Source organism: Polyodon spathula, chromosome 9, assembly GCF_017654505.1.
Source record: "Polyodon spathula isolate WHYD16114869_AA chromosome 9, ASM1765450v1, whole genome shotgun sequence".
NCBI classification, from domain to species: Eukaryota; Metazoa; Chordata; class Actinopteri; order Acipenseriformes; family Polyodontidae; genus Polyodon; species Polyodon spathula.
In genome coordinates, this window is record NC_054542.1 from 23,068,394 (window position 1) to 23,090,690 (window position 22,297).

At 40.7% G+C, this 22,297-nt stretch overlaps 1 protein-coding gene across 2 annotated transcripts in view; it reads right to left on the reverse strand.

The window, feature by feature from the left end:
* appa (amyloid beta (A4) precursor protein a) overlaps positions 1 to 19,909 on the reverse strand; it is a 68,780-nt gene extending 48,871 nt beyond the window's left edge. For both annotated transcript variants that reach the window (XM_041258919.1, XM_041258918.1), the window contains exon 1: positions 19,731 to 19,909. In XM_041258919.1, the coding sequence (XP_041114853.1) occupies positions 19,731 to 19,790 (60 nt within the window). In that variant the 5' untranslated portion in view covers positions 19,791 to 19,909. The remainder of the gene's footprint in view (positions 1 to 19,730) is intronic.
* Between the last annotated feature and the right edge of the window lie 2,388 nt (positions 19,910 to 22,297).

The following is a 22,297-nucleotide window of genomic DNA, read 5'->3' on the forward strand; positions in this document are numbered from 1 at the left end:
CACAGTGCGTTTATTTTCAGCTTCGTGTTTTGGCACGAAATGTAGCAAGACTGTTGCAGGGTCAAAAAAAAAAAAAGCCTTTGTAATCTTTTTTTTTTTCTGTTTTTTGTTTTGCTGCAGGACAAAATATGCATACACCTGCACATTTCAAATGTTATCTTGATTTCCAGTTTACTGTCAACAATGTCAAATGCACAGTCACTACTTCATTGAAGCATTTTACAGAACTATAAAATAAACAAAAAATAGACAACGAAAAACATGCTGAGCTGAGAGATTTCAAAATGAATGTACAAAGAGAGTAATGGAAACATAAACAAAAAAACAGCTTAAGCTGGCACTGAATGCTACAAAGACTCTCTTAAAAAAAAATACCATGTGGTTTTTAAATTAAGGAGACCTCAGGTTAAACTATATGGGTTTGCAGATCAGGAATAGTACATCTTGCAGAATTTCAAATGAAAATGTAAATATGATGCTGACCCAGTGAGATTTCAATTAAAAACTTATGCAGAAAGTTGCTCTGTACGATCACCATGAAGACAAAGCTTAGCTTAACTAACCATTTAGATTCCAATCACTTATTCACACCCATATTGTACGAGGTGAAGTAAACTGTATAAAATAGTACAGTATCTAGTCTGTTGCCCAACCCTTTAATTTGTGGTTCATGTCTCATCTGATGTAGCATCCTGTATTCATGTGCAGTCACAAAAACACAATTTTTTGTTAAGCCCCGTAGTAAATAATTTTTGTAATATATCTAATGATTGTAGGTACCAGTTTGTCCCCCACATCACTATCAAAACTGTTAAATGCCAGACAAAAGGACTGGGTCTCTCTGCCGAGGCTGGGTGATAAAGGTTTAATAAGCACCAGTAAACTGATCTGGGCAGGTCACATGGGTCCAAGCGAGGGGAACAGGAGGTTTCAGAAAATAAATCATCAGAAACACAGAACATTATTCCACCATCTCCCAGACACAGGGTCAGGGGGATGTGACATCATTATTTGAATAAGCACTTTCTTTCTGGCACAGTCACTTGTTTACCTTAGCAGGTTGCTTTCTTATTCTGCACAGAAACACTAAAGCTGAACAAACAGGCTTTGCTGTTAAAAGTCTGTTCAATTTGGCAGTGATCCTGTGTGGCAGTGAATCAAGAGCAATACTTACTCAGTTGAATTGCTGCCTGTTGTTGTCTGAGGTATTAGGTGAGGAGAATGAAAGAGAGCTGTCTGCACCTCTCAGAGACCTACAGAAAGAATAATGGCTCCCTGTTCCTCTCACTAGTAATAATATGCAGAGAGTAATGGTTTTGTGTATCAGTCCATGCATCACACTACACACACACAGAAATACTACTGAGTAACCTACTGTTTCATTTGATTCCTACAGCTCTTGGTGACACTGATGGTCATATATTATTCATTGTTTAAAAAAAAAAAAAAAAAAAAAAATTCAAGGGATAAACAGACCTGTAACACACAAAACACTGAAATGGAGAAACTAGATGGTCCTGTGTCAGGTAATAATTAGATCCACACACACACAGGTGCCTGACAGCACACCTGTCTTTGGTAGAGTTCCCTCACTCACAGCAGTGGGGGAATGCTGTGAAAGCTCTACACACTGTTGAGCTTTGCTCAGAAGCAGTGCTGCTGCCCTCCCATCACAGGGAAGGGACAGAGAGGGGCTGGGAAGAGCTGCGCTGAAAGGATTCTTTGTGCTGGGGAACAGAGGAGACAAAGGCTAAGAGACAGAGAGAGAGAGAGAGAGAGAAGAGATAGATAAGGGAGGGTTGAGGGGAGGGGAGGGAGTCTCCAACAGCTCAACATAACCCAGCAAGACTGTGAGGCCAGAGAAACCCTTCAGTCATATATCCTCCATACTGGGGGGGTGGGTGTAATCTCTAATACACAGCAAAGGAAAGGGCAGCAGGGCTATCAAACCTGACACTAATGATGACACACTGCCAAAATGCAGCAGTGGGCTTCAATAACAGCCCTAAGGGTTTACCATCACCAAATACAGCAGTGTAGTCTAATAATCTTGGGGCCACTGAATCCAGCCACTAACTGGTTCCCGAGGGTCACACTGGCATCCATTTCTTTATTGCTTCTGTATGTTACCGCTCAACTGAAAACTGTGATGTCATGCCCTGGACTTGAAAGAAACTGCCTAGTGCACATTTACTTCCCAGACACTGATGGCAGAAACAAATCATCTGCCTTGAAAAGATGCAGTTATTTCAGGAACTAGTGACCTGATCAGTCCCCAGTTTGCCAAATAGCAATCTGTTGATGAGCAGTGGTGGGTCTGAGCCATCCTGAATCCATGTTCACACCACTCTCAGTGTAGCAGTGCTGCAGCCTGAGAATAACTGAGGCAATACAGAGAAAAACAAGTACAGCTCAAGGTCACAAAAGCATAACCTTGGTTTTAAAAGAGCATGTTTAAATGGGCCTTAATATTCACCCAAATAAGATACATTAGTTTAATGTAATAGTGAACTCTTGCTACAGTAGATGAAATCACAGCTGATTTTACAAGATGGTCTTCTTTGATCTTTTTTGGGGAAAAGCCAATATTATAGAAATGGACAGTATACCCAATTTAAACTATTCATTGCATGGTCTCCCTATTAAAGAGCCCAAGCAAATACTTCTCACAATTTCAGACTGTGTAACCATTTCCTATGAAATGGGAAACACCCTAGCTTTCAGTTGAGAAAATTGCAGGGGCCTGTAGATTGAGGAGGGACAGCAATTCCCAAATTAATATTCTACACAATACATTTAAAGAGTAAGTAGCAGGTGTGAGGAGGGAGAGGGTTAATTTCCTCCCTGCTAGAAAAAAACCACGGGCCAATGCACATTTGTTTGTTTTTATTGTTTAATTATCATCCTCACCTAGGGATCATTTCAAATTAGGACCAGGTGCAGGGTTTAAATAGTATACTGGCTGCTGAGTAGAAGGGCAGAAAGTGTGCTCTGCTTCCGAGCAGTAAAAGTAAGTGCTGTGTTAAACCGGTGTGGTTTGTTTATACTGTTTTATGTCAGGTAAATGGCTTGGCAATCCTGCATGTTAGTCAGGGACCTGTTAATGTATAGTCAGAGTTAGGCTTTGTTTTGGTTTTGTTTGTTGATTTGTGTTTTGTGTTTATTAAAAAGTGCGCACCGGCGCTGCAAAATTCAATTTCCGTGTCTGGGTCTACGTTTTTAAAGGGGCAACGAACCTTGAGAGTTGCAGGATCTATCACACAGGGTTCTGAAAAAGACAGCTTTACACACCCCCATGTGTTGTTATAAACTGTTCGTAATTTTTCTTTTTATTAACATCCTGTCAACTTTTTACACTTAAAACTTTACAGTGTTTCAAAGCTCTTTTCAAAATGCCTGGTCTAGTGCACTGATAGTGTATGGATTATTGTCCAGATTGTTAAACAAGTAGCACAGAAATAACGAACCATGATATGGTACGGCTCAGAAAAGCCAGAGTACTTATGTTTTTTTCTTTCTTTTTTTTTTTTAACGCTCTTCCTGCAGTGATTTAGAGGACAGATCTCAAACCCTATTGCACTAGAGCAGATATTTTGAAAAAAGCTTTGAAACAGATTTTAAAAGTTTTAAGTGTAAAAAGTTGTCAGGTTGTTAGCAATGAAAATAATTTACAGGTATGTTATTTAAAAACAGTTGTAGCAACACGTGGGGACATAAATGGCTAGATTTTTCAGAGACCTGCTATTTACTCTAACAGTGGCTAAAAAAATCCATATTGTATTAAAACTATGTCACTCACAAAAAGGTAATAAAAACACAACAGTACCCTTCACAGTATCTAAACAACCTGCCAGTCTGCCTGTCTGAGTTTCATCTTTTTATGCCTGGTCTTCTCAAGCACTTTTTTCTGTACAGGCTGCCATCTCATATGTGAGTGTTTTACAGTCTGCTGTGATGACTAACAATCCAGCTCCCTGCCCCTGCTGTATGCCACATTTCTCACTCTGCTGTCCAAATCCTAAAATGTGCACAGGCAGACAGAAAAGGCCACTTGCGCCATTGTGCTGCCCTGGGAAAGAATATTTACGGAGGAAGCTTTAGGTTGCCATTCTAAAATCTAACAGTAAGAATTACAGGGATAGTCAACTCGACAGAATGCAGCACTGAAGAACACCAAGATTTGAGAGAAAATTATTCTGGCATCAAAAGGGTGAATTCGTGACGCTAAATAAAAGAAAAGTAATTTATTCAAGCCATTAATTTGGATTAGGCTGCAGGTGTACTGTGATCAATCCACAATAGAAAATTGGCTAGATTCTTAAAGCTACTTACTTTGAACTGTCACAACAATACAATGTTACCCAACCAGAATTACATAACTCAGACATGTCTGCCTAAAGTTGTCTAGTACTTGTTTTGAAATGTAGGCTAAATGTCTTTTTTCTTTCAGTCAAAAAAATCACTGACAATAACGATTTACATAATGCAGCAACATTGCAGGTGCTTCCTAGTACTGAGTTCTGTCTCATTCTGATAATGTCGTAGGTTACACACAATCAATTTCAAGTTTAAAAAATGTAAATGTAGACAAAGATTTGGTTGAATAAATACTGCAATGTAAACAAGCACAGCCAACAGTTGGACCCATGGCTCTCTGAATGAATATAATTATTTGCCAGAACCTCAGTAAGCTGTCAAGGCTGTGTTTGTGTAACCCGACCTACTACCCAACACTGGAGCATGGTTGAAACTACTCCTGGGACGAACACAGGATTTTCACGTTCCGATATTCACTCAGTTTAAATATTCATTCTTTAAAAAAAAAAAAAAAAAAAAGCAATAAAAGCCATTATATTTCTCTGAGCGCAGGCAGAGACAGTACAGTAGCAGTGGTACGAGGTGTGGCCGTGGCCCAAGTGTGCATGCCTTTACAGCAAGACCTTACACTATAACATGTTAAAATAGAAAAATATCCCAGGAGTAAAGAATAAGTTGTGTACGACTTACTTTACCCCAGTGAATTAACTATGAAACAAAGGATGTCAAATAGCAGTTCAAGTTAAACGTCGTTTTGTTTATTCCCAAAATAAATAGTAAAGCTGACATTGCATTTTATTTATTTTCATTCCTTGCCACTTCCTCGCAGTAAACGGTGGCCAGACACATTTTCATAAAGTAATAACATGAGGTTTACTTGTGTCTTTTTGTAGCTGAACAAGCAAACGAAAACTGAAATGCAACTTTAAACACTTTAATTAAAACAAACGTGGAAATTACGTTTTAAAGCGAAGAGGAAAAAACTCACCGTTTTGATTCTCGTTTATTACATTCCACATACAAAATCGCAACAAAATATAGACATAATATATAGTCTATATAAAAATCACTACACAACATTTTCAGGAAGCTAGGTACTGTTTAAGCGAGGCATTTCAGAATGACGTACTTGCCTTATTTCTGTCCCATGAGATTCTGGCTCACTCTAAAGCAGCACAATGTAATTTTGTCCCAGATGGCTTTCCATAAAGAGCATTATGTCCGCGCATAATCTAGTTTGTTTACTTTTTCTGTCTGAGACTTTTAAATTGACTCAAGAGCTGCTATATTGATTGTGTTTCGTTTTTTTCATATACTTTTTACTATCACATCACACAGATCTCTTCTAAATTTGTCATTTTTTGAAACTCTTGAGCAAATTCTGGTGCGATTGTAATTGTGTACAAGGTATTTTTGTCATTTGTAGCGAATAAAAACATCTGATTTTTGTATCTGAATACATGTCAAAAATATTTGCTTGAGTATTTGTATATTTGTACCAGCACTAGTTGAGACTCTTCAGCAAAAAGTTCTAGTAAACAGAAGGCCACCTGGAACAGTTCTGCCAGATTGCAGGTTCAGATTGGAGACCCACCCAGAATACTATACCAGCTGTGCCATTACACACATTAACCATAGAATGCCCAAATCCTTTTGTCATAATCTTATGTATTCCTGGAAAGAAAGCCTGATGATCCAGAGGCAACTGGCAGCACGGTAACGTGTGAAAGCCCCAGTTGCAAAATTGAAAACTCTTCTGTTCCCAAATAAATTCCTACAAATGCAATGAGAAACAGGCCAAAATAAAGGATCTACTTATCAAAAATGCCTTAACTGCAGCCTGCTAAAATTAAACCTAAACTTTTCAGGGGAAAAAACAAAACAAAACAAAGGAGATGTACTATATGTGCTGACCCAAGCATTTGGTGCAGTGAATGCAGCCCTGTGTACAGTTCTGGAATTCTCCTCGGCGGTTTGTGCACTTGAGATTGCGCTGTGTTTTCATATCAGGAAGTGGGAATCTGTGCTGGGCAGATATCTAGTGACATGACTCTTAACAACAGTTTCCTTCACTCATCAGCTCTAGAAAGCACAAGAACGGAGATCAGGAGGAGATTGGAACAAAAACGGAATGTAGATCCCAACTCAGGAGATCAAGTCCCAAACATACTTACTAAACACAATGCTGTATATAATACAAGTGGCAGTATTTGCAGCCTAGAGGTTTTACACAGCGAATACTTTGTACACCTCTTTATAACGATATACTGGAGGGAATGTAGCTGGATGGATTACAAAACCAGTATTCCACTCTTTCAGAATAACTCAAACCTGTGGCTATAGCAGGGGGTCCACTTCAGGGAACAGCTAATTAAAATACAAGATGATTTCCTAATAAATAAGCTGGAGCAGTTTGCATTTGGGTTTAACCTCGTTCCGTGCTGTTTTCATGAGCTCATTGGGAGCATGCACAATGAACACAATACAAAAGGACACGGAGCAGGCACACTAACAAAATCAGAACATAATTAACACTTGCAAGACAGGAGGCTTCATGCTGATTTCCCAATCTGTTTGAGCAGGCAGGTAGTTAATTGCTAGATCCACAGCAGCCTCGTTACATTTACTTCATGCCACGGATTCCGAAAGAGCTTCCTGAACACAATATACACATGAAGCCCTCCAGGCAACGTGTTAACTCAAATACATGTCATATTTTGCCATTGGGTAATAAATTAAAGAAGTGCCTGATATATGGCAATGAGATAATTTCTTCGAATGGAGTGCAGCTTTTTTTGGTTGCTGCAGTGAAATTCACACCACTTGTTCTCACAGCATTGTAAGTCTTCCAGCAGTTATCATTTTCTGCCCAAATACTGAATACAAAATGGAAAAGGCACAATGCTAGTTATAAAGACACATATGAAATATTTAAGATGTTATGATTGCATCTGCTTTTGAAACTGCAGGTTTCTTTTTCTTTTCTAGATTAAAAGCTTAGCAGTAAAAGTGGCCTTGAAGCTAATAAAGGGAATGTACACATTTACAGCCCAGTAAACAGGTCTTAATTTCTGGAAGCCCAAACACCACCACATCTTAAATACTGGAGTATTTATTTTTCTTTCATCAGCCACACACTGCACATTTCTTAATTTTTTTTTTTTAAATACCAACCACTCTAAGGCTGGTTGCAAATTCCCATAAAGGACTTAAATGTTTTATTTAAAGACCGCTGATGCAGATCTGGAGAACGAACAGCCATACTATGCTGTGCTAATGGAAAGCCTGTGTTGCATCTTGGGTGAGCAGGTCGAATCCCTCTACAATATGCCGGGGCTGCTGCTCTATACACTACATACAGCACTGACCTGGGATTAGCTGTAACCCTAATCTACTGCCACCCTATGGGCTTGTTTCTTGCATCGATCTTTGTGGAACAGTGGTATGAAAACAGAGACAAATAATACATCAGTCAGGAGGTCAGATTCCTAGGTGATGGGACTAAAACACACCTTGCATAATAGCACGCAGTAAAAGGCTTGTGGATGCTTTCCCACTTCTCCCCACAGGAGATTATGGTTTTGTTGTTTGCATGGAGATGGTAAAAAGTGGGGAGGGGGGTGGGGAAGAAAGGAGGAGGGAAAGGGAAGGTGAAAATTAGCAAACAGGATATATGCATATGCCTGTGCTAATTTAGCTGCAAAAGCTTCTAATTGGATCTTAGGCACATGGAATTGCCAATTACTATCAAGTTGCTGATTGCTATTTCATTCCACTACTGCTAAAACACTACAAGAACTACAAACACTCTACCTTCATTTACGAGGTGTCAAGAACAGTTTGCAGAAACATCATAATTTGAACTTTCTTCTGCAGTCTGACTTGATAAAGAAGTAGTATTTTAAACCTGGAAATGTAATGAATGGCACTTTGGTGGAATTTACCTAGATCTGAAATAAAAATTGTACTTGTATCTAGTGTTGTTGTTGTAGAATGTACAGCATACATCATACGGTGGTCTCTTTAAGCTACCACAAAAAGTGATCACAAAAAAATAAAACCAAATTAAAAGGGACACTTTCTCTGTACCATTGCACCTGCTGTACACACATATATGCTACTGATTTATGTCTACAGTCACACACTCACATGACTTGAATACGACTGGCTTAGTCTCAAGAGGCTTTGATGGCAAAGAAACTGTTTTAATATCAAATCAGTCCTTTAGGGTAACAGGGAGGAATCAAGATTAACCCTCGTTTTGCATTTAATCAAACTGATTTCCCATGTGCAGCAGCCCACTTCAGATGCACAGGCTCATTTGCTGCTGTTGCTTTGATTTTTATTACACAGCTGGCCTGGGGAGGGTCGGAGGTACAGAGGTCAGGTCTCCAACTCAATACATTTCCACACTTCAAAAAACGAGCCTGCCTTTTAAAAGAGCGACCCTGTAGTAATAACTCCTCAGTAAATAAATGAATACATTTCAAAGAGATCCATTTAGGTCCCTGGCCTCCTCTCCCTCTGCCTGCAGCTCAAAAGTCTTTGAAGCACACAATGTGAAATTAGGATCTTAACAAAACTGCATTCAGAGGATAGTTGTGTGTGGATTGTATGGTAATTAAACTGAACACAGATACTGAGGAAAGCGCTTTCTGTTTCTGGCAGGAGCGATAGACAACATGGAGTTGATCCTGGCTTTTGACAAACTGCTGACCATAGACAGATGGCATAACAGCAGCTTATGTCTCTTTTCCACTGTACGACTGAGCCGCGCCAGGGACGTACTGAGCCCTCACGGTGCGGTTAAGGGAAGCCTGGGTTGTTTTTCCACTGCAGAGCTCAGCCGTGGTAACGATGTCACACGCAACGAAAGACAGTTATTAATTATTGTTATTAATTAACTCAGATTGCCAAAAGATTCGTAAACAAATGGTGTTCAAAAATTAAAGTACAATGGTACAGCTGTATCTTGTGATGAGTCAAAGGGGTTTTCGGTCTGTGATTCAGCCTCCCGACAGTAGGTGGCATCAAACCAACTCGGGACTTCCCTTACCAAGATCTCGTGACCATGGCAAAAGTCATCTTTTGAGGGGCGGCACCTTGGTGAGGGGCGGAAGTACGAGTATGTAACTTCCAGCCACTGGAGTCAAGTGAAGGAAAAGGATACGTGTCAGCTGGGGATTGGTGTTCCACTGACTACAGAGGCGGGACATTACATACTAAAGGGAACGTACTACTGTGTTCGGGGTTGGTCCGAAAGTAAAGTAGGAGGAGTAACGGGTGAAGGGAGAGACTGGTTTTGTGCAGCGGGTTTTTTTGAAATACTAACATTTCTTTTGTCTTTTTTTTGTTTATGTATGGTCACCACGAAGACAAATTAAAGACGAGTCATCACAGTTTGTTTTGGATTTCACCCCTGCACTCCTTCCCTCACACCATTTTGTTTTTTTGTTTGTTATTTAATCCTTTTTGTTGTGTATAGAAAATAAAAATAAATTATTTTATTTCTGTACACATAAATTACTGTCTGGACATTCCATTTAATACACTCTCGCCTCACACGTGGTGTCAGAAGTGAAAATGGATCCAGCTACAGTTTTGACAATGTTTAGGGAGCAGGAGGAGAAGCGAGAGGAGAGAGAGACACGGCACCTGGAACAGCTCGCCCAGTTCTTGGGACAGCTGGTAGAAAAACTATCAATATCAACATCAGAGAGAGCGGTTGCCCGGATGTTTGCAGCTCAGCCTAATCTTCAGAAGATGACCTCGGAAGATGATCCCGAGGCTTTCTTGATTACGTTTGAGAGAGTGGCAGAGGCTGCAGAGTGGCCTAGGGAACACTGGGCCATGAAATTGGCACCCTGCCTGACAGGGGAAGCTCAGGCAGCGTATCGAGCCCTGACGGCCACGAATGCAGGGGACTATGTTAAAGTAAAAGAAGCCATTCTCTCACGCCTCGGGATCACGGAGGAAACATACCGGCGCCGTTTTCGGGAATACCAGCTGTCCAAGGGGATGCGGCCCCGGGTTGCGGGACAATATCTTTTAGATCAGTGCACCCGGTGGCTGCGGCCAGAAGAACATACACCCCAAGAACTGGTGCAGAAAATAGTTATAGAACAGTTTGCGTCTATACTACCGCCAGGGAATCGAGAGTGGATTAAGAGGAATAGACCTACCACTCTCGAGGATGCCCTCCTCCTGGCGGAGGCCTACGAAGACGCAAACGAAGGTGCCGGGTCAGACCCCACTCCTGCCCCTAAACTAACTCGGACCAACCAACCAATGAAGCCCAGAGGGGGTAACCAGACCTTCAGACCATGGAGGTCGAGGTTAGCCCCATCCTGGGCGAGAGAGAATCCCCCTAACCTGCCGGTCGCGGACTCGCAGGACAGATTAACTCCGTTGATGCCTCCTAACCAAGTGTGCTACCAATGTAATGAGCCTGGACACATTGCCAGGAATTGTCCAGTAAGAAAGGTGGACCTGGCGACAAGATCCTGGTCAGCAGTAACAGGTAGGAACACTGGGGAATGTCGGGAGGGCCCTTATCAGTTAAGAGTACAGGTCGGGGGAAAGAGTACTTACGCATTTGCGGACTCTGGGTGTGCACAAACATTGATTCGGCAAGCTCTCTTGGATGGGGTAGCCTGGGAGCCACAGGGTAAAGTGGCTATCTCCTGTATTCATGGAGAAACTCGGGTTTATCCCACCACTAAAGTTAGACTTATTGTAGGTGATTATTCAGCTTGCGTTAAAGTGGCTGTAGCGCAATGTTTACCATACCCTGTTCTCCTGGGAAGAGACTGGCCGTTTTTTGATCGTATTTTAGGTCGGGAAATGGTCTTAGTTTCTACCAGGGGACAATTAAAGCAACAGGAGAAAACAATTGGCGAGATTTTTCCGTTGCAATCCGACCTGTTTAACCCTAAAATCCGCCCAAGAAAAACAAAAAGAGAGCGTCGGGTGGAAAAATATGAGGGAACTCTGAGACGACAAGGGGAGGGGTCTGACACAAAAGTAAACCAATCGCTGAAACGGCAAGGAAAGGGAGTAGGTATTCAGTGTAACCGGGGCTGCGAGGTTACTGAGGTGGAAGGTCATGTAATAAAAGACACTCCTCTCTGTGTACCTAGCCATTGGGACCGAGATATTGACTTGGGATATGAACAACAAAATGATCCCACGTTACAGTATGCTTGGAAACAGGTTAGATATATCGAGGGGAAGGATATGCAGGAAGGACAACCGGTGGTATTTCCGCATTTTTCTGTATCTGGGCACTTATTATATAGAATAACCCGGGCTCCCGGGACGGGACAGCTCGTAAAACAGTTATTGGTTCCTAGGCCTTTTCAGTCAGAAGTCATGAGATTGGCGCATGACATTCCATTTTCAGGTCATTTGGGAACTGAAAAGACTCAGGAACGAATTCTGGCCCGGTTTTTTTGGCCTGGGGTTTATGGTCTGGTGCGGAAGTATGTATCGGAGTGTCCTGAATGTCAATTAGCTGCCCCTAAGTCAGTTCGCCCCGCACCTCTGGTTCCACTTCCAATTATTGGGGTTCCGTTTGAAAGGATTGGTGTAGATTTAGTAGGCCCTCTGGAGGGAACAGAGTCAGGATATCGGTATATTTTAGTAGTAGTGGACTACGCAACGAGATATCCAGAAGCTGTTCCCTTACGCTCTATGAGTGCAGAAGTAGTAGCAAATGAATTGGTTAAAATATTTTCTAGGGTGGGAATCCCGAAAGAAATTCTCACTGATCAGGGCACTAATTTTATGTCAGACTGTATTCAGCAACTATATAAATTATTGAAAATTCGTTCAATTAGAACCTCAGTTTTTCATCCACAAACGGATGGGCTTGTTGAACGATTTAATCAGACTTTGAAAAATATGTTGCGCCGCTTTGTAGATCAAGAAAAACGCAATTGGGCTAAACTGCTTCCCTACTTGCTCTTTGCAGTTCGCGAGGTACCACAATCCTCAACGGGGTTTTCCCCGTTTGAGCTCTTGTACGGTCGGCAGCCGCGGGGTATCTTGGATCTCATAAGAGAAGGCTGGGAAGAACAGTCAAAGGAGTCTAAAAATGTAGTAAAATACGTGTTGCAGTTACGCGATCGCTTAGAATTAGTCGGTCGATTGGCACATGACAATCTCAAAGCGGCACAGCAGAAGCAGCAACAAAGCTACAATAAAAATGCAAGAATTCGGAACTTTCGACCTGGAGATAAAGTGTTGTTATTGTTGCCCTCATCGGAATCTAAGTTGTTTGCTAAATGGCAGGGTCCCTTTCAGGTTATTCGAGCAATTGGTAAAGTCAATTATGAGATCCGACAGCCTGGGCGTCGGAAAGAAAGTCAAATTTATCATGTTAATCTCCTGAAACCGTGGAAAGAACGGGAAGTCCATTTTATATCTCCTGTACAGGAGGGAGAGGATTTTGGACCCTCAATTGAGCCAGAGTCAGCAATTGAGGTCCCGATGGGGGAACAATTAACTCCTGATCAGCGTGAAGAGGTAAGCAATCTAATTAAAATGTTCAGTGATGTGTTTTCTAACGTGCCTGGAAGAACGCATTTGATCGAACATGCTATTATCACTCCGCCAGGTCTAAGAGTTAGACAGAGACCGTATCGCATTCCAGAGAGTCGGAGAGATTCTGTTCGAAGGGAGGTGGAGTGTATGTTGAAACTTGGGGTAATTGAACCTTCCCGAAGTGAGTGGTGTAGCCCAATAGTACCAATAGACAAGCCAGATGGGTCACTACGATTATGTATCGATTTTAGGAGGGTGAATGCTATCTCCAAGTTTGATGCATATCCCATGCCTCGAGTAGATGAACTCTTAGACAAACTGGGGCAAGCTCGGTTTATTTCAACTCTGGATCTGACGAAAGGATATTGGCAAATTCCATTAACGAAAGCCTCTCGTGAGAAAACGGCATTTTCAACCCCAGAGGGTCTTTTTCAATTTTGTACTATGCCGTTCGGACTTCATGGAGCGCCTGCTACTTTTCAGAGACTAATGGACAAGGTTTTACAACCTCATCGAGAGTATGCAGCTGCGTATATCGATGATGTAGTCATTTATAGTTCTTCCTGGAGAGAACATTTGACTAGATTAGAAGCCGTCTTACAGTCTCTGAGGAGGGCGGGGCTCACAGCGAACATGGCAAAGTGCGCTATTGGAAAAGAAGAAACTAAATATTTAGGTTTCATAATGGGTAAGGGTAGAGTGAAACCGTTGGTTTCAAAAGTCCAGGCTTTGTTGGATTCACCGGTACCTACCACGAAAACCCAGGTGAGATCACTGTTAGGGTTGGCTGGTTATTACCGCCGCTTTATTCCACACTTTTCCACTATAGCCGCCCCTCTCACTGATCTCACTAAAAAGAACGCTCCAAATAAAAATAAGTGGAGTGCAGAGTGTCAGACAGCCTTTGAATCTATTAAAACTAATTTGAGTCAGGCCCCAGCATTAATAAGCCCGGATTTCAGCCGAGAGTTCGTCCTGCAGACAGATGCATCGCAGACTGGTCTGGGGGCGGTTCTGTCCCAGGAGAGAGATGGTATAGAACACCCGATACTATACATCAGTCGGAAGTTACTGCCCAGAGAACAGAGGTATTCGGTAGTGGAGAAAGAATGCCTGGCAGTGAAATGGGCAGTGGAATCTTTAAAATACTATCTTCTGGGACGACCCTTTGTACTCATCACAGATCACGCTTCTTTAAAGTGGTTAGACACGATGAAGGATTCAAACGCTAGGATTACGCGGTGGTACCTGGCGCTCCAACCCTTCGCCTTTCAAATAAGGTATCGTGCGGGTAAGTTACATCAAAATGCTGATTTTTTTTCCCGGGAGGGAGGTAAAAGGGAAGGGTTAGAGGTTTCCGAGTGTTCCTTCGGCTCCACTCTGAGGGGTGGGATATGTGATGAGTCAAAGGGGTTTCGGTCTGTGATTCAGCCTCCCGACAGTAGGTGGCATCAAACCAACTCGGGACTTCCCTTACCAAGATCTCGTGACCATGGCAAAAGTCATCTTTTTGAGGGGCGGCACCTTGGTGAGGGGCGGAAGTACGAGTATGTAAATTCCAGCCACTGGAGTCAAGTGAAGGATAAGGACACGTGTCAGTTGGGGATTGGTGTTCCACTGACTACAGAGGCGGGACATTACATACTAAAGGGAACGTACTACTGTGTTCGGGGTTGGTCCGAAAGAAAAAGTAGGAGGAGTAACGGGTGAAGGGAGAGACTGGTTTTGTGCAGCGGGTTTTTTTTGAAATACTAACATTTCTTTTGTCTTTTTTTTGTTTATGGTCACGACGAAGACAAATTAAAGACGTGTCATCAGTTTGTTTTGGATTTCACCCCTGCACTCCTTCCCTCACACCATTTTGTTTTCTTTTGTTATTTAATCCTTTTTGTTGTGTATAGAAAATAAAAATAAATTATTTTATTTCTGTACACATAAATTACTGTCTGGACATTCCATTTAATACACTCTCGCCTCACACTTGTATTGCTATATTTTGTTAATATATGTAAGCAATAAGGCACGACAGGGTGTGGGATATACTCTAATATCCACATGCACAGAGTGTGTAAAATATTAACTACATTCAATATCGTCAACCAGCACTCGAAAATACTGCACTGCAGAGACCCTTGTATCGAGTAGCAAACACATGTTTCGCATCCATTTTAGAGTAGATGGAAACTATGTGTTTTTATTCCACTTCTCAGAGCAGGATTAAGCTACATGGAAACGAGTTAGATACAGTATTTATTTATTTTTTAAATTTACTTGGAAATTGCCATCCCTCAAAATCTGTTTATAAAACAGATCTACACAGGGTAAAATACAAGGTCAGATACAGGTATGTATTGTAGAATGCCCATAGTTAACAACCCCATTTAAAATCCAGTTGGGACTGCCCTTAAAAGCAACACTGGTCTGCAGAATTTTAAAGACTGCTTCGTGTTAAAGGGTTGACCAATTCCAATCCCTGTATGTCAGGTACAGTATACTGTAAGCCACTTTGTTGAGTTTATTTTTTTCTTTGTCCCCCCACCCCTCACTTAACATAAGAAACAGCTTTATGTCACATATCCCGAAATCAACCTGTAACAGCTGTTTTTACAACTTTAAAAAAAAAAAAAAAAAAAAAAAAAAAAAAAAATGCTGAGTCTGACAATACTGAGCAAAAGTGCCTGCTAAAGGACACTCGAACTGGTTTACTGAACACCAATACATCTCTAAGTGGACCAATAACCCCCCACCCCCCACCCCAAGCAACAACTGCTCTGATCCCATCTTGTTTTAAGCATTGTTTCTTTGGTATTGTTTCAGTGGTCACGTAGCAACTTGGATCCCAGGAACATACACCCCCAGCCCCACCCCTACCCTTTCACAGTTCATGTGCCTCATTCCTCATGCAACACTGCTTGGGCTACAGCATTTTAAAAAGAAAGGCTGTTTCTGGAAATTAAAAATCACCCCAGGCAATCTTATTGGATGAGCAAGGTCAACTGTAACATAGTGATTGTTTGGGCATCTAGATGGACGTGTAAATTTACAGCTCAGTTACTGAATTTAATGTCCCAATTCTACCCATTCAAGAGAACCACTTCAAAGTCAAGCTACAGATCAACCGTACAAATACTGTTCTGGTGTGAAGAAATACAACGCACCACAACAAGAATAATAATCTTTCCTTATCCTACTTTAGGTTCTTTATTTTGTAAGATCAAATAAGAACAGAAAAAAGCAAAAATTAATTTTAATGGCTCATGTCCCATACAAACTGGAGCCCCTTGCTATTAAGACTAGTCCCATTGGTGTGCACACACACACACCCAGGTCCTCAAGTCTGTCATGTTTTACAGCTACTTGACAGAATTGATACAGGAAGGGATACCACAATATTGACCATTATTGTTTCAGTCGGCGTGACAAATACAGGCCCTAAAGTGTTACTTTTAACCCCTGTGACCTGGAAGTGAGAAGATTGCATTGTTGTTGTGCTGGATAAAATGGAGGAATGTTTAGAAGCAACCATGTGGCGTTTCATTATTAGGGAAGACTACATAACAGGGCTGCTGTTTTATTGACTTAAATAACACACATTTTGTATGCAGCAAAGTTGTAGAGTAAAACCTAGAATAAAAACTTTAGCAGAGTAGAAAAATATTTTGAAAAAGCATGTTTTTCAACAGACACCAAAAAATGCTTTGTTGAAATATTTTATTTCGAGTATCTTAAAATCCATTGCCTTTCCTCTTACTAGCTTTACTAACATTATTACCGGTTCCTCTTTTATTGCAGAGTTTAATTGTTTTTTCAGGCTATGCAAATATTTAAAACACAAGGCATAAACTGCTGCAACCTAGTACTTTTGCTTTGGATCACACTGTCTGATTGCAGCTGCTCTAGAAGGAGAGGGTCACTGATAATATGGCTAGAACCAATAAGAGGTAAGACCATGGATTTTTGTACCATGATTCTTTAAACTTAAGAATGGTCCAACGTGCTGTGCAACTCTGAGTTCATACACTGGTAAACGGCAAGCCTGAGGAGATTCATTTATTCCCTATGATCCTCATCACTGTGCGCAGAACTCACGGCAAACTGGGAGGGTGAAATCACAGCTCTCATCGGGAAGATACAGATCATGCTGCAGGGATTTAAATCAGACTCCCACTGCATTCCCAGTTTTATCATGAGTTTAACAGAACACATCCAAACTTGTTACCTACAGTATAGACAGTGGTTAATCAAGCTCATAGTAAAACTTGGAATGGGTGAAACTGCAATACAACAGGAGTCTTATTTTCTTGAACTTCAGATAGGATGGTGACTGGCATCCTGACTCTAACCTGTCCTTATTCCTCTGGAGACCAGACATGCTGTGCTAACGACACGATTTGTTCTCACAAAAAACAGAAAAACAAAAAGATCTAAATAACCAAAACATTACAATTGATCCTTTTTACCCTCACTGGAATGTGTATTAACCTCACTGACCTTTTTTTTTTTTTTTTTTTTTTTTTTTTTTACATTCCTTTAACACAATGCCTAACCGGTAAGGCACACGTGAGGGAGCTGGGTCCCTACTCCAGAGAAACAGATTATAAACTTAGAATTTAAGGCCCAGTTGAAACCTGGTTTCTTCCTTTCCAGGATGCCATGGCAACATGAGTAAGGAGGGACATGTCTTTGTTTCCTTCAGCAGGTGCAGGTTTAAAATTGAAACATTCCATTACAGCAGGCACAGATACAGTTCCATCTGAAGATTGGCTGAAGCCAGGCATGCTCTTTAGTCTTCACAGCTGGGTAAAGATTGCTTTGGGGAACCTCTGGGATATAATGGAAGTTAACACAAGCATGAGAACTGCTGTACCTGGCAGAGTCAAATGTCTCTAGTAGTGAGGGCAGTATAAAGGTTAGATTTTGATTAAGGGCAAGAAACAGCTATGATTTCCAAACATTCCACTGACTGTATGACCTTGGTAGATCTGTGTGGGAAGGGAGGGGCCTCTGCCGCTCCCCAACTAAAAAACAGGGTAGGAGCAACACAGAACTGGGAAGACAACAGTGCTGCGATACACCCCTGGTTCATAATTTTGTATACAGTAGTTTTTTATTTGCAAAAAAATGGTAATATATTATATATTATATCTCAAACCAATAGGATAATATACACAAAAGAAACCTAGGCAAACCAAATGTGTCACTGGCAGTAGCCCTGTCTGGGTTTTTCTGTTTAAGACAACCCAGTCTCTCATTCCTAGGAGTGTCAGTAGTGTTCAACAATCAAGCGTTTTAACGCCTGTACTCCTGCAATCAATTTACACCCTTTCACCCACCCCCCACTTCTCCTCCTCCTCCTCCTCCACCACCACCTCCACCACTCCCTCTGCTTCTCACACAGTCAAGCAATTGAACATATATATCCCTACCCTAATCCCTGTGGATACTGGCTGAACTGTTATTACTGTATTATTAAATGCATTAAAATGTATTATAACGTGTGGTTTTACTCAAATCTCATGAATGATTATTCTGATAACAATAAATATTATTATTGATATACTATTACTATTTTGAAGTAAATTTTAAATGTCCGTAATCTCCCCCTCCATCTCTGTCTGGCCCCACCTAATACCGTGTGGCAAAATACAGATTATATGCACACTCTCCTAGTCCTAACATTACCGCTTCAACCTATCTTGTTTTTTTAATTATTATTATTTTTATTTCACATCGATATATGCACCCTAACCATAGCCCGCAGCTCAGTCATCTCATCTTAGCTGCCTACTCACTGCTAGCAGTTTTGTATTTCACTGCCCCTTGTCTACAGACTTACTGCAGTGCAGAGACGCCATCTTCTTTCTGTCTCCCTCTCCACCTCTCTCCTTTCATCTCCTCCACATAAAAAATATAATCTCCACGCAGAAAGACAACACACCTATGTAAATACGCAAACTCCTTCGCAGTATATTTTTTTTAAAAAGGGTTTCCTTTACATCTAACTAACCAGACAGATGCTATCTCTCTTTTCCAGCCTTTCCACAACGGGGAAAATGCAACGAAAACAGTCAGTTTTGTCAAAAACACACACGTCTTTTAAAAAATATACATGTAGCTGCTATTGTTCAGCAAACTATGTAAAAGGAGGGAACTCCGAATATAATCTCTTGCTGGGTTTCAGACTGTAACAGATGTCAGTTGATTGACAGCAACTGCAAACGAACGTTATCAGAAAACACGCAAATTCACAGCTCTGATTATTTATTTAGATTTGCATCTGCCCTATGTAATGAATACACGAGGCGACCAAATCTGTGCATTTTTCTGGAATGTCACAGAAACACCTATATAAAAATCGATATCAGCAATTTCAATGCCAGTGGATCAATCCAACCACAGCAATTACTACACTATCACAGAACAATTAGAAAATGATGGAATAATGATATATGTTGGTTCTTTTGGATCTGCAGATTCCCCTTTGACGTAACACCAGTAATACATACAATTATCGTTTGTAGGTAATAAAATCAATACAAAAAATAAATTAACTGCGCACACACGTATTTCCTGAACGCGCAGAAACATTCGAATTACAGCTTTTAGGTCATCGCTTAAAAATAAACCTCGTCTCGCAAAAGGTCTCAATAGACTGAGGCATTCCGGTCTTTTTTGTACTCCCGTATTTAAGTAGTATTGTGTTTATTTATTTATTTATTTACACCCGTAAATTAAATAAAGAAATGTAAAGAAAGCTCGCAGTGTCTGGATTATTCATTTCACTTGCAAACTAACCGTTCAGCTGTCTTGGCTTGACTAAAAAAGGAATTGCATTCCTTAAAAAACTGTTTTATTTTTGTCTTTCTTACCTCCAAAGCCAGAGCCAAAGTAGCCACTAATAAAAGCAGCAACGCCAAATGTTGCAGCATGTTTCCCGGCGGCGGTATGTCCAAAAAGTTCGAGGTTCGAGGGGTGGTGCTATATGCTGGGTCCCCGTATACGTGTATGTGTCCGCTCTCTGGAAGTATCGCTACGGTTTGTGATGGAGAACAAGCTGGGCTGGAACAGCTGCTTCAGGCTCCACGGTCACCTGATCAGACAGGGAGACAATAAACGAGTAGAAGGAGGAGGGGTGCAATACCGACACTATATAAAAAGCGCCACTTTGTGTACAATGTAGGCATTACAAATACGTTTCAGTATACCTGAAATAAATTATGAGAACATTTTTAGAAATTACTTGTTCACCAAGAACAATTAACCAATATATTTATACCACTGCACTTTAAGATGTTCATTAGATTTTTAAAATTATATTTTACCTTTATAAATATTTATGCAAATTGAATGTAAATTACGGTATATACACAACGTAAACAATCCACATAATGTGGAATCGTTTAGAAAATAAAATAAAACCATTAGTGTACATACCAAATGATAAATCGATTACAATATAAATGGTAACATGCAAACTAGGTAAAAAAGACAATAGTAATTGTATATAAATTAATGAGTTTTAAATTTTCTTCAGAGTCCCTTTTTGTCCTTTTCATTGTTACTTCGACTCAAGTAAAGCCCATGTTTCCTGCCACAACACAATCAGTTCACTTCATATGTTACTGGCAAAAATAAATAAATAAATAATGAAAACATTTTCCTATGTGCAACACTGAACTCCAGTTTCATCACCAGTGACAAGAAAGGGACTTATGGGCTTTACCAAAGTCAAAATAAAAATCACATGATCAACAGAAAGCACTGTTAATGTGCTAGTGAGATGAAAGGAAACGGGTTTAAAGCATTGAGTATTACCCGTGCAAAGGGGCAGTAACATTCAAAACATACTCAAAGCACACATACACACCAATAAATGCATAAATAAATCATTCTAACGCAACTAATACATTATGAGAACATGGCTAACATGAAATTGTCTCGTTAGAGATTTAATTCAAGATGAATTTCATTCTGCTGCCAGGTAATGCATATTTTTAAATGCCACTCAGACAGTAATCATTGCTCAGTTTTAAATTAATTTGACTGGCTTTTTTTTCAAAATGCTAACCAGATGCCAACATAATTAGATTCCTAAACCATTTCAAGTCTCCTTCTACTTTTTAGTCTGCATTCAAATGTTATTCTATTCATCCAGTCTACCCGAGTAAAAGTGATATAGATTTTAAAAATAAATTAATAAAAAAAAATAAAAATAAAACATTGCTGCAGCCCAGTAGCGGTTTTAGGCTTACACAGCCCATGCATTTTTGTCGTGGCTCAGTAACAAACAAAACATGTATTTACCTGAGGTATGCATCAGAATGAATGACTAATCTTTTGCCAGTTCTTTTTATCTATACGCCAAAAGCCATAAACAGAAAAAAACACGTCGTGTTAGGGTTTAAAACCGTGAGCACGTTTATGTCAGTATGAGCAGAGTAATCATGGAACACGATTTAAGCAAAAAACGGTAATATATTTTAAAATGAAATAATTTCGACACACTACAAAGTGTTGCAAATTTGCCGGGAGTACATAGGTGTCTCACACGCGTAGGGCTGCGTAGTTGAATGAACCTTGAAACAAACGTATATATGCGTTTCCAGCCAATGCATAGTCCTCGCCTGCTCGACTAATATATCTACAAGGGCATTTTCTGGGTCTCTATCCATTCCTAACCTTAGGAAGTATTATTGACTTGTGTCTGGTTTTGACTGGCCTCTCGCAGTAGTGTCCGGGGAGAGAAGCGTTTCTTGCCTGAACCCGAAATTAAAATAAATATATAAATAAATAAAGGCAGGCGTGCTCGAGTTATTCTCTGCAGACCAGATAGTCCCAACTAATCAGTCAACAGCAGTCAATTTACAGTGCTCGTTTATATGCTGCAAAACGTATACTGTTTTCCTGAAGGGTCTGCAATAACAGATCTGTATTTTCCTGCAGCAAGTCCACTTTGAGCTGAGGCGGGACAGACACAGTTGAAGATCTTGGGAATTTAACCAATTGGCAAATTCAAAGATCTGCCTGTTTGCAGCTGTCCATTCATTAATGGCTAGAGGCGGGACATACATAAACTAGCAGTTACTGGGTAAGCGGTGTAAGAATAGTTGACTTTCGCTCGATATTGCTTATTATAGAGAACGTTATTGAGAATTATAATGTATTAATAACTTCGAAATAATATTTCGAATTGCTGTTCAAGACATCGAGGCTTGGGTGTCTGTCAATTTTCTTCAGCTGAGACCCAGTGACAGGGGACCAAGGCGCAGTGGATGGCACCTGGGTTGCAGCCCCAGGCAAAGGTGCAAGCCAAGGCAACCATGCAGTGACGTCTGGGTTACCAGGGGGAGCGGAGCAGGAACCCAGACAACCAACTGTGCCTGGTGGTGCAGCAATCTGGGAGTCAAGCCCTGCGACCATAGGTCCAGACATGCAG